The sequence below is a fragment of the Prionailurus viverrinus genome, chromosome A2 (genome assembly GCF_022837055.1).
Source record: "Prionailurus viverrinus isolate Anna chromosome A2, UM_Priviv_1.0, whole genome shotgun sequence".
NCBI lineage: Eukaryota > Metazoa > Chordata > Mammalia > Carnivora > Felidae > Prionailurus > Prionailurus viverrinus.
Genome location: NC_062562.1, coordinates 79,822,106 through 79,834,123, shown reverse-complemented (window position 1 = coordinate 79,834,123; position 12,018 = coordinate 79,822,106). Strand labels below are relative to the sequence as shown.

General features: G+C 42.5%; 2 protein-coding genes across 15 annotated transcripts in view; one reads left to right on the top strand and one right to left on the bottom strand.

Annotated features, from left to right (window-relative positions):
• The window catches only part of KMT2E (lysine methyltransferase 2E (inactive)), a 99,644-nt gene extending 93,220 nt beyond the window's left edge, over positions 1-6,424 (top strand). For all 4 annotated transcript variants that reach the window (XM_047825624.1, XM_047825614.1, XM_047825631.1 and 1 more), the window contains 6 exons: positions 98-661; positions 1,643-1,929; positions 2,796-2,884; positions 2,988-3,113; positions 3,297-3,394; positions 4,155-6,424. In XM_047825624.1, coding sequence (XP_047681580.1) covers positions 98-661; positions 1,643-1,929; positions 2,796-2,884; positions 2,988-3,113; positions 3,297-3,394; positions 4,155-5,666 — 2,676 coding nt within the window. In that variant the 3' untranslated portion in view covers positions 5,667-6,424. The remainder of the gene's footprint in view (positions 1-97; positions 662-1,642; positions 1,930-2,795; positions 2,885-2,987; positions 3,114-3,296; positions 3,395-4,154) is intronic.
• Positions 6,425-7,599: 1,175 nt separating this feature from the next.
• SRPK2 (SRSF protein kinase 2) overlaps positions 7,600-12,018 on the bottom strand; it is a 257,229-nt gene continuing 252,810 nt past the window's right edge. For 9 of the 11 annotated variants that reach the window (XM_047825648.1, XM_047825707.1, XM_047825722.1 and 6 more), the window contains one exon: positions 7,600-10,514. In XM_047825648.1, the coding sequence (XP_047681604.1) occupies positions 10,330-10,514 (185 nt within the window). In that variant the 3' untranslated portion in view covers positions 7,600-10,329. The remainder of the gene's footprint in view (positions 10,515-12,018) is intronic. The other 2 variants (XM_047825714.1, XM_047825732.1) reach the window with 1 other exon arrangement.

The window sequence follows — 12,018 nt, the reverse complement described above, 5'->3', positions numbered from 1 at the left end:
TATTATTATTTTGTTTAAATTATGAGGAGATTTAAAAATAAGTAGTCTCAAGGTGTGCTTATTTGTGTAATTTTTTTTGTTTTAATTCTGTAAACAGGGATATGACAGATCTTCGACCATGTTAACACTGGGGCCTTTTAGAAATTCTAATTTAACTGACCTGGGTCTGCAAGAAATAAAGACTATCGGTTATACCAGCCCCAGGAGTAGGACTGAGGTCAATAGGCAGTGCCCTGGAGAAAAGGATTCTGTGTCAGACCTTCAACTGGGACTCGATTCAATCGAGCAGACTGCCTTACTTAAAACCATGGAACCACCTACACATGACAGGACTGATCCTACCAGCCAACTGGAATCTACTCACTCTGGACGGGGCACAATGTATTCTTCCTGGGTAAAGAGTCCTGACAGAACAGGAGTTAACTTCTCTGTAAACTCTAACTTGAGGGACCTGACACCCTCACATCAGTTGGAGGTTGGAGGAGGCTTCCGAATAAGTGAGTCAAAGTGCCTGATGCAGGATGATACTAGAGGCATATTTATGGAAACACCTGTGTTTTGTACTTCAGAAGATGGGCTTGTTTCTGGTTTCGGACGGACTGTTAATGACAATTTGATCGACGGAAGTTGCACACCCCAGAATCCACCACAAAAGAAAAAGGTTACAAATTTAACGATTTTAGTCCTTTTAATAGTGTCTTTTTCATACTACTTCTGAGGGTTATTATAGTTATGGGAGGCATTCATACTTAGTTATTCAAGTTAAATTTTTGATGTGTACATTTTAAACCTTTTCTAAATGCTCAATTAGAAAATGTTTACAGACAAGTAAAACATTCTAGTGAGCTGTGGGACATTCTTTAAGCATGGTTTCAGAGACTGAAACCTCTAGATGATTTATTTCACTGAAAGAATAACCACTTCCCAGCCAGAGAAGCAGAGTTGAATAATATTTGTGCTATTATCCTTATTTTACATGTTAGCAGGCAGCCCTGCTTCTTTCCTAATCCATAATATCAATAGTATTTAGACCACGGATATGAATGTTTGGAAAGTATTCTATAGATACTACTTGAAGTTCCCTGATTTACCACCATTTGGTTGGCAGATATACTGAGACTGTTAAGAATGCCTTATCTCAGAGGAATGGGATGGACTACAACACGTATTTTCTTTGTTAATAGGCTTATTGCTTTGCAAGTCAAAAGAATTTTAGTGATGTGTGCTTTTAATTTTTATAACAGAGTCCAGTTGGCAACTTTGTGGGAAGCAATGTAGTATAGTGGAAAGAGCACGGGCTTTCAAGTAAGACCTAGGTTCGAATCCCGGCTCCAACACTCACCAGCTGTGTGACCTTGAGTGAGTGAGTTACTCAATTTCCTCATCTGTAAAATGGGGATGATAATATACCTATTTCATAGGGTTGTTGTGAGGATTAAATGAGATAATGTATGTAAATCATCTAAATACAATGCCTGGCAATATAATAGCCATTGGTAATTGTTAATTATTATTTGCTCAAAAATTATTTTACATAATTTTCCTAATGTAAATACAGTAATTCTCTTTAGAAAAAAAGAATAGATTGACTCTGACATATAAAACAAGAAAAAAAGATTTGCTTTTCCTTTTCTTGCTTCAGGTCTCCCTGCTAGAATACCGTAAAAGACAGCGTGAAGCTAGGAAAAGCGGCTCCAAGGCAGACCACTTTCCCCTGGTTAGTGTGTCCCCTCATGCAAGTGGCAACTCGAGCAGCAGCGGTGACAGCTGTGGCGGCAGGACCGAGAGCGGGGAGCAGGCAGAGAGCACCACGGGCCTGCCGTTACCGGCGCCGCCTACGGTTTACAGCGCTGCTTCAGAAGACACCAGCAATAACTGTCCCGTTAAGGAAGCTTCCGCCAGCGAGAAGAATGAACCAGAAGTTCAGTGGTAAGCCTGTTTCAAAAAACCTAACTGGTAACTTTAGAACTCTGGGTAGTATGCATGCATATATAATTAAAGTAGTCGGTATTCTTTATCCTCCAGTCAGGACCCCTTACATAGCTGGTTTTGAACGCAGCCGTATTTGTAAAGACCTGAAGTCTGCTGTTCTGAAAAGCACATGCTTTTGTTAAGGAACTCTCTTCCTGTCTGTCGTCATTCCCCCAGTGCTGAGGAGATAGACGTCTGTGGTCCTACTTCAGAGAGATCCTCTTTGCTGATAGGGTTTTAAACCAGCTATGCATCTGCCTGTTTAAAGGTCCACTGTGCTTCCTCTTTGATAATTTTCACGTTTTTCATACAAATACTCATCTCCAAAGAACTTGTATCATAGTCAACATCCTGCAGTTTCCTTATACGCCCTTGTTACCAGTTACAGAAAAGAAGAACCAACTTTAGTACTTCTTCAGTAGGAATAGAGGCCAGATATAGGTGGGTCTTGGCAAAGGGCAGAAGGGCTCATTCACGTTGTTCCTCGGTCCCCTTACCCCCGAGAGCTTCCTGCTGTCAGACACAGGGTAATTTATAAAGGGTATGGGTCCCTGCAGTGACATTCTGGATGCTGATATGTCACCCTTCAACCCCCTGCTCCCTTCCACCAAGGAGTTGCCTTAAGACAAAGGAATGGAGTCTGACTGAGCTCTTTAAATATATGAGGATAAAGAAAAGACAGGCTGTTTTCAAAGCTTTACACCTAAGTATTCTCCCAGCAGAGCAAAAGCCTTGGTCTGAGAGGACATGTTGACCATCCAGGACAAAGAATAATCTAGCTGGCAGTACCTTCCTTGAATTGACGGTATGATTTTATGTTCAAGGACCGCTTCAACCTCAGTGGAGCAGGTGAGAGAAAGGAGTTACCAGCGAGCGCTACTCCTCAGCGATCACCGAAAAGACAGAGATAGTGGTAAGTGAGCCTGTGCCTCTGCCCAAAAGTGGAGCCAGCTGACCATGATGTACCCTCGTTCTTCGCGGTTCTAATGTTGTCTTTGGGTCTGCTTCACCTCCAGGGGCAGAGTCGCCATGTGTCCCATGCTCACCGGGTCATGTTCCGTCTTCACCTCCATCTCATTCAAATCACATTCCCCAGTTGCAGCCCCAGGGCCCAGTCCCTCCTTTCAGTGAACTTATGGAAGGTCAGTAAGCAGAGGACCCATCATGATTATTGTTTTAAGAACCTTTTTAAATCAGAAGGGAGAGCGCCTTTATAAAAAGTTGGCTTGAATAGAATTGACATTGCTTTGTACAAAGTGTTAGTTGTAAGACAATACTGTCACGCCATCTTAACGTTTACTATATAGGTTTCTTCTGCTTTACAGATCCTGACCCTGAAAATCCAGAATCCGTGACTACAAATGAATGTCCATCCCCAGACACTTCTCAAAACACTTGTAAAAGCCCTTCAAAAATGAGCAAGGTAATAAAATTGACCTTTGAACAAGGCTGTTCAGAAAAGTGGATGGTAATATGCATACAGAGATTTTTCTGCTGTATCAAGTATCCGGTTGTGACTTTTGGATACTTTTTGACCAAATGGTCTAATGTGCTCACTGTGCTTCAGTAATTTACATTTTCTCCTAGAATTCCACCTCCATATCCCAGGAAATTCAGTCTTTTCATAGAATATCTGACCACTCAGTGAATGCCCAAAAAACAAAAGGTCAGGTGACACTCATTGAAAAGAAATGCTATTACCACCCTGAATCATGACATGGGGGGTGGTCTGACGTGGCAGGATCTTTGGAAACTAAAGATGAGGGATAGGAGATTGATTTTCTTTTTCCTCATACGTGACATCATACATATTTAAAACAGTTTGGGTTTATCATTAGGGTGTAGGAATTTCAGTTTATGGAATTGAAGGTTATCAAAAATCTTTCAAAATAAGCCTCAAAAGCAGGTTTCATCGCTTAAGAAAAAAAGGCAAATTAAATGTAAGGACCATTATTTCCTTAACCTGGTCTTAATAAAAATTAATCCAGGGAATTCAGGTTAACCTTAGTTATCAGAACTTGTTGTAGCCTCTGAAAAAGCTGGCTTTTCAATATCCCAAGCCTCTGTGATGGACTTCTCGACTCTATCTTCATTTATAAATGAACATGTAAATAACATTACCACTGATAACAAACCTCAATGTACATAAAACGTTTCTTACATGATTTGTTTCCTTTTCATAGCCTGGTTCACCGGGACCTGTACTTCCTGTCCAAGCACATGGGAAAATACTCACAAAAGCAGAGTCCCATTGGGAGGCCACAGTTACTGTATCAGAAGCTGAGAACGGTGTTCACCTGAAAACAGAGCTCCAACAGAAACAGCTATTAAATAACACCCAAGCGCTTTCGAAGAATCCTCCTCCTCAGCCACTCGTTCGAAGCTCATCCGAGCAACTTCCACAAAAGCTGCCTTCTGCGCCAGTGAAGTTGCACTGTCCTCCGTCCCCTCACGTAGAAAATCCTCCCAAATCATCGACACCTCACCCGCCGGTACAGCACGGTTATCTCTCACCAAAGCCCCCCGCCCAGCAGTTAGGGTCTCCCTACAGGCCTCATCACGCACAGTCACCTCAGGTGGGAACCCCTCAGCGAGAGCCTCAGAGAAATTTCTACCCCGCGGCACAGACCCTGCAAGCCAGCACTCAGCAGGCGACCTCCGGAGCGTTATTTACACAGACCCCCTCGGGACAATCTTCGGCCACCTACACCCAGTTCAACCAACCGAGTCTGAACAGCGCGGCTCCACCCCCTCCACCCCCTCCGCCCCCTTCTTCCTCGTCTTACTATCAAAACCAGCAGCCCTCTGCAAACTTTCAGAATTATAATCAGCTTAAAGGTGGGCTTTCCCAACAGACTGTGTTTGCGTCGGGACCAAATCAAGCACTTCCTGGCACCGCGAGCCAGCAAACCGTCCCAGGACACCATGTTACTCCAGGGCATTTCTTGCCTTCTCAGAACCCCCCGATCCACCATCAGACTGCTGCCACCGTGGTCCCCCCACCGCCCCCCCCACCCCCTGCCCCAGGACCGCACCTCGTCCAGCAGCCGAGCTCCCATCAGCAACACTCAGTGGCTCACGTGGTGGGGCCCGTTCACGCCGTCACCCCCGGGTCGCACATTCATTCGCAAACCGCGGGCCACCATTTGCCACCCCCCCCTCCGCCTCCCGGTCCCGCCCCTCATCACCACCCACCACCCCATCCTTCCACGGGACTCCAAGGTCTGCCAGCACAACACCAGCATGTTGTCAACTCGGCGCCGCCTCCGCCACCACCACCGCCACCTTCCAGTGTTTTGGCTTCTGGGCACCACACCACGTCCGCTCAGGCCTTACACCACCCGCCTCATCAAGGACCTCCACTGTTTCCTTCAAGTGCTCATCCGGCCGTACCACCGTATCCCTCCCAAGCCACACACCACACCACTCTGGGGCCCGGACCCCAACACCAGCCTTCTGGAACAGGGCCGCATTGTCCGTTACCAGTCGCAGGTCCTCATCTCCAGCCCCAGGGACCAAACAGTATTCCAACGCCTACTGCTTCAGGGTTCTGTCCTCATCCTGGCTCTGTGGCCCTGCCACACGGGGTTCAAGGACCCCAGCAGGCATCTCCAGTGCCTGGACAAATCCCAATTCACAGAGCGCAGGTGCCACCGACATTTCAGAACAATTACCACGGTTCAGGGTGGCATTAAAACGGACCCCAAAAACATTTTTTAAAATGTTCTGTAAGATAAACTGTATATTTCATATGTACCTGTTAAGGTACTTTTTAAAGCTTGTACATGAAACTTTGTATAAAAAAAAAAAAAACCAGTGCTCTTTCATTGTATTTTTCCCATTTTTGCTTTTTAAAATTCCTTAAAAGATGTGCTGTTAAGCCAGTATTAGGTATCTTTATTTTGTAAGTGAACATTCCAGCTGTTTTTCTGGCAGTAGATTTGATGCTACATGATTTTTCAATTTTATTGTTGCAGTTAAATTCATTTAGTGAATGTTTTCTATATTATTTCATACATATGCATTTAAGTACACAGCTAAGAAATGGCACTATGAGGATTTTCATTTTTCTTCCTGTCAGCAGTTCTGTGAGTGCATCTTAGGTATAAAAAAAAAAATGCAATACAGATTTTTATAGTTTGGTGTGGACATGGCTCATTTTGTTTTATCGGTTATTTGCGAGCAAAATGTAATTTAATGTATAGATGATTTTTAACGTCTCCCGACACACTGTAAATACTGCATTTCCTTTGCGTATATAACTGCTTACAGCTTTTCTCTTTGGATATATAGCGTTGTACATATGACAGGTCTTTGCAAAACTGTGTGATCTTTGTGAGAGTAGTACAGTATATGGCCTTTAATTTCTTTTTTATTTTAAATATACTGTCACATTGAAGCACTGGTTGGGCATTTTAATTCATGTTAATAAATCACAATTATGTCAGTTTTACCAGATTGTCCTGTACAGCTTCTGAGATTGGAGTCTGTTCAAACAAGGGTCTTTTACAAAAAGTTACAGTTTTTCAGATGTAGTTTGTAAGGAGCCTTCCATTTTCTTTAGCAACCACCACCTCAGCAGTCATCAGGAAGCAGTAAGGGGTTGTTCCTATGATGTCCCTACTTGTCACTGTTGCAGGAGCCAACTCACAGGAATCTACTCTGCTGTGGAGATGCTGTGCACGTTTACTTCTATCTGACATCGTACAATGTGAGCCCGTATCATTAAAGCATCACACGTGATACAGTTAGAGCCTGTAAAATACGGAGTAGTTGACCTAAAAAACACAAATACCTAACTTGTACACTTTAGAACATGCGTGACTGCAATGTCCTGATTAATCAAAATTATCTCTAAACCTTAAATTAACATTATCTAGCTCTATAGTATTCAGGGAAAAAAAATACGAGTTTTTAAAAGTTTGTTTTGGGTGTACAAAAGGAAAAGGAAGAAGGCGTTACCCTTAGAGTTCTCAAGTGAAATGAAAACAGCCTAATGAACATTTTGCTGAAATAGGAAATGCTAGTTATTTTGGAAAAATAAATTCTGTCTTCTGCCTCTGAGGAGCATTAGTTAGTAATGACACGAACGCATTTTTCCAGTTTTCCCTAGTTGGCATAATTTGGCACAGCACAAAAATTCTGTGTGCTGGAGAAACAAGTGAACAGACTAAAAATGACTGGATAATATCTGGCAGTAATGAAAGTCACATTGCACACTTTTAACTCCCATTTCTTTTTGAAAATCAGCTAATAAGGGCACACAGAGAGCCATGTTTAGGGCTCAATTCTAATCAGCTTCAAGTTTTACAAGAACTTAGGTCAACTTTGCCCTCCTTGACTTTAGCAAACAAAATTGTACTTCCCGTATTCACTAAAAAAACACTTGTCCAAGAAAAACATGGCTCTACATCACCCAGCCCAACGGTTTCCAAGAACAAAGGTTAACTATTAGCATAGCGAACAGCATTATTCAAACTCTTTAAAGGGCTGTCCTCCTAAGGATTTAGGATTCCTCAGTTATAAATTGGCCTACTACACAAATCATGTATAGAGAAACTTTTCTATGAACTGCAGGATCTTGCATAATTCCTCGACTCCTCGATGAAGGACACACGGACTCCCAAATGCTGTCCTCTACCAAAATTTCATTGAAGTCATAAAAAAAAAAATGGACAATTTAAAAGCAGAATTTAAGGAATAATCCCACCTGTGGATACAAACTGAAGTTATCTACCCAAGGACAGTGGTTTCTCCTGTTAATTGTTACGTATGATCCAGGCACAGGAAGAAGTCAGTCAGGAAATTGCTTTTCACCTAAAAAGTCCAGGCTTTTCTGAAGCTCCTGTATCTGTTGTTTTTTTTTAAGCCTTTGGGCAGTTCTAATTTCCAGCCAGACAGCCTCTCATCTGCTATCATCATGTATGTGGTCCACTGCTTGTCCTTCTCCATGAAGGCCTGATGTGGACCAGAGGGGAAAAGCAGGACGTTCACTAGAACATCCGAGGCGGCTGCAGTGTTTCGTATAACCAGCGCTTCTCGCTCGGCTTGTATGTATTCTTTAAACTCAAGCCACCAGGTTCCCGCCAAAAAAAACATACTATACCTAATACAAACATATATTCCTTCTAGAACATTTTTTTTTTTTTTAACATTGTACACCAGTTAGGCTCTTATTAGGGACAGGTCTTTACAAAATTCATAACAATCTAGTTTATTTTCTAACATGAGCTGCAATTGCATTAGATACATTTCATTCAAGTGTGCTATAACCCTGATACAAATTCTTCAGTTAGGGGAAGATGAAGACATATACTTTGTGGTTCTTGTAAGAACGGATCCTACGGAAACTGTGTCTGCAGCAACCATCCGTCGTAGAACCTACGTGGTAACCTACAGCCTCCTCGGAAAACCTCAGCATGCACGTTTCGTAAGTGGTTCTGTTGCACCTCACAGCGGTATGTGATTACCATGCTAACTCCTAAAGGACTGTGTCTTGTTCCCTCACAGTGAAAACTAGTAAAAAGAGAGAAGAAAATCTGCAATGCTCAAACACTATGTCATTAGTATGGATTTCATGGAACACGAAGAGGAATCACTGAAATTCTAGGCAGTGAATCTGTACTACAGCAGCTCTTCGAAAGCCATATTCTACTCTTACAACACAATGAACGATTTCCGTGTACTAAGTAAGCCTTAATGCATGTTGTGCGACTACATTTCCTGCAATAGGAATGTTGATACTTCCTTTAGTTTGGGTCACACTGCACTAAAAGGAGAGCACATGTTTGTTGATTCTATCACTTCAAATATAGGCCAATGACCAAGGCAATGTCTGGAAAAAAAAAAACCAAAACACTTTAATTTTTAAGACAACCGCAAGCACCTCAAACAATGGATTATTATTACAACACTTGTTATCTTTTCACAATCTAGTTATTGCAAAGGCATATGGATAAATGTTAATGGACAAAGTCAAGAAAAACGAGGCACCTTAATGAATGTAAAATTTTTAAAAAACCTGACATTCAACCCACTGACTTCTAAAAGAGGCTAAATACACCTCTGTAGATTACATTCTAAAATCGTATTGCCTACTATGGTTTGTGTCCTGGATTCTAAAACTTTAAGGAAATGCATAAACAAAATTGTGTGCAACCTGCAAAGGGAAAATCATTTTCTCAACTTCAATACATGGGAAGACAATGAAAAAGCTCAGAAAATTGTTATAGCCACGCATATAACTGCCTATGGAATGAACGTGATCCCTGTTACCTCTGAGATGTTAGAGTCGTGCCCACTGCACCACTAACTGTACATACCACACCTTGGTTTTGGAGAAACACAAGTAAGCTTTTCCAGAAAAACTATATATATATACATACGTATATATGTGTGTGTGTGTGTGTGTGTGTGTGTGTGTGTGTGTATATATTTCTAATTCCACACACCGCACATGGTTTTTGTTGTCCGATTTAATCTATGTAGAGTTTAACTTACAGTGTTTGGAGAAGGCAACACCACATGGTACCGGGCCATCACATTTTTAAAGGGAAACTGCTCTTTTTCCTTAAAAGTACTTTTAAAAATACGCAAAAATATGAATGAGAGTGCTAAAACTATAGTACGTATTTTCGAATGAAAGCATGTCTTTTCTTGCTTTAAAGTGCCATATAGGGAATGACATAACTCAGAGCCACTTTGTTTAAAATCCAATGTAAAAGGGCTGTTATGGAATGAAAAGTCTGCATAGCTCCTGGGAGCAGTTCAAGTCCGCTACATGCAATTCAGGCTACAAAGCACTCAAGACTTGGTAGCTTTTCTGAAATTTGAGTCCCCATCCCATATTTAATGGAAATTAACATTTACAGGGTGCATTTACATACACTATAATACAGGAATGATGTCCCTTTGCCAGAAGATAAAATTGTACATTTCCTTGCTATTTCTTGGTTCCAACTTGATAATTTCTTAAGATTGTAAATTATATAGTACTCAGCTAAAATATTTCTTCATAAATAGTTACAAAACCTGCCAAAACACAAGGGGGAAAGTATTTTTCGCTCAAAAAAAAAGACTGACATTTGAATGTCACACGAGAAACAATGCTTAGAGACATGTTATTGTTTCCAGAAGAAAGTGGGTCAGTAAACTACTAAGCTGAAGACAAAGACTACCTTTCCCCAGGATCACAGTGCACAAAAAGCAGAATGTCAAACAACAGTACCTCAAAGCAAAATAAAGGTCTGAGGATGAAGCCAGCTCGCTTGTAATCCCGTTAGAGAATGAGAGTCACCGTTTAGGTCCAATGTACTGGAAAACATTTGCTAGCTCAGAATGCTCTACTGGTAGGATCTGCTAAGAATTCAACCAAGGATGCCGAAGGCATTCGCCAGCCGAGGCTCGTTTTTCTGGAACCATTTCTAACATTGGGATCAGGAAATCTGTAAACTGTGCAGCATCTTCGTGGGGCCAGCCATACTTTTCCACAAGGACATCAAAGAGGCTCCAGGGCTTCAGCTTGGTGATATGCCGCAGTTCTCCTATGGGGAAGAAACAGGCAGTGTCAAGGAAGCTCCACACGTGCATTTCCCATTGGTGGTCCGGCCAGGTTTTCAGTGAAGCGGACACCTACCTGCCCAACACTAGGCAACACCAAAGGCCGGCTTCCCCCCAAGCAGTGACCACGAAAGGTCTTTGTGGCCGTGTTATTTTGCGTAAGCTTGACGAATGCAAACAAGGGGTTCACTGAAAGGGGAACAGTTCGTTCTAATCAGTTCCAGGTTTTTTTTAAGTAAGTAGAGGTGCTGAGTCCCCCAGGATGGTTTTTTTTTTTTTAAGTTTATTATTATTGAGTAAGCTCTATAACCCAACGTGGGGATCGAACTCAGGACCCTGATATCAAGAGTCACAGACTCCACCGGCTGAGCCAGCAGGGCACCACACCCGGAATGTTTTCATTTGCAAAGACTGACAAAGGCACTCTCCCTCCAATGTGGGATCTTCTGCAATTTGTAAATTTGCTTAGAAAAAGCTTTAAGAAACACACTACATAAACTCCTTGGACCATTATTTCTGCATGTGACCATGCAAAGAAAAAGGGAGTCCTTCTGTCTAGAAATGTGCTGTTGAAGAGAAGTTTCTTGGATGGCACAGGTGTACTTTAGCTCACTAATCCAATATGGCAGCTGCTAGCTAGATGTGACTACTGAGCCCTGGAAATGTTACCAGTGCGACTGAGGAACTGAAGTTTTAATTTGTTTAAACAGCCACAATTAGCCACTGGCTCCTGTACCAGACAACACAGCTCTAGAGGCCAAGGTGAACCAAACACCACTCAATTCCACACGCTGGCTGTAAAATCTAAGAGATCAGGACATCAAATCTTGAACATGTGCTAGTTGCACCACAGAAACCATAGGTTACGAGGAGCCCCGACCAACACAACAGAACAACCAACGATCTAGTAAATGGTCTGAAAACTAGGACAGCCTTTTTCATAATAGGAAAAAAAGCTGATTTAAATCAAACTGCCAAAAGGTCAGGATACCTTTCTTTAGGATTAATTCCTTTTCTCTCCCCGTTAGAAATGTTGACAGGACGCGCCTCCCCTGTAGGCAGAGAGGCCTCCCCTGCGGGTCGCAGAGACAAGGAAGGGCTGCCCGGGGCCCGCTCCCCGCTCCCCCTGCACAGGCATAGCTCTGGGCTCAGAGCACTGGCCGGTCCTGATGAGGCAGGCACCCCACATGTAGCCCCACGTGAGGGCCAGGTGTGCTCTCCTCTTCCACTTGCTCTGTCCACCCACCAAGCCAGGCGTCTCACGGTGTGTATTAAGAGATGCTTCCTTACTAGGTCTTCTCAGGAGGCCTGGTCTGTTTCACGCATTTACGCATCTCAATTTAGACCATTCTCCTCTTTCTTTAATCACAAAGAAAATAAAAGAACGTTACAGAAAAGTACAAAAACAGAATGAGGAATGACCTGTAATCCCACCCACTAGGATTTTTTTCTCTCGGCCTCCACTCTCTCTTAATTACATTCCTGTGA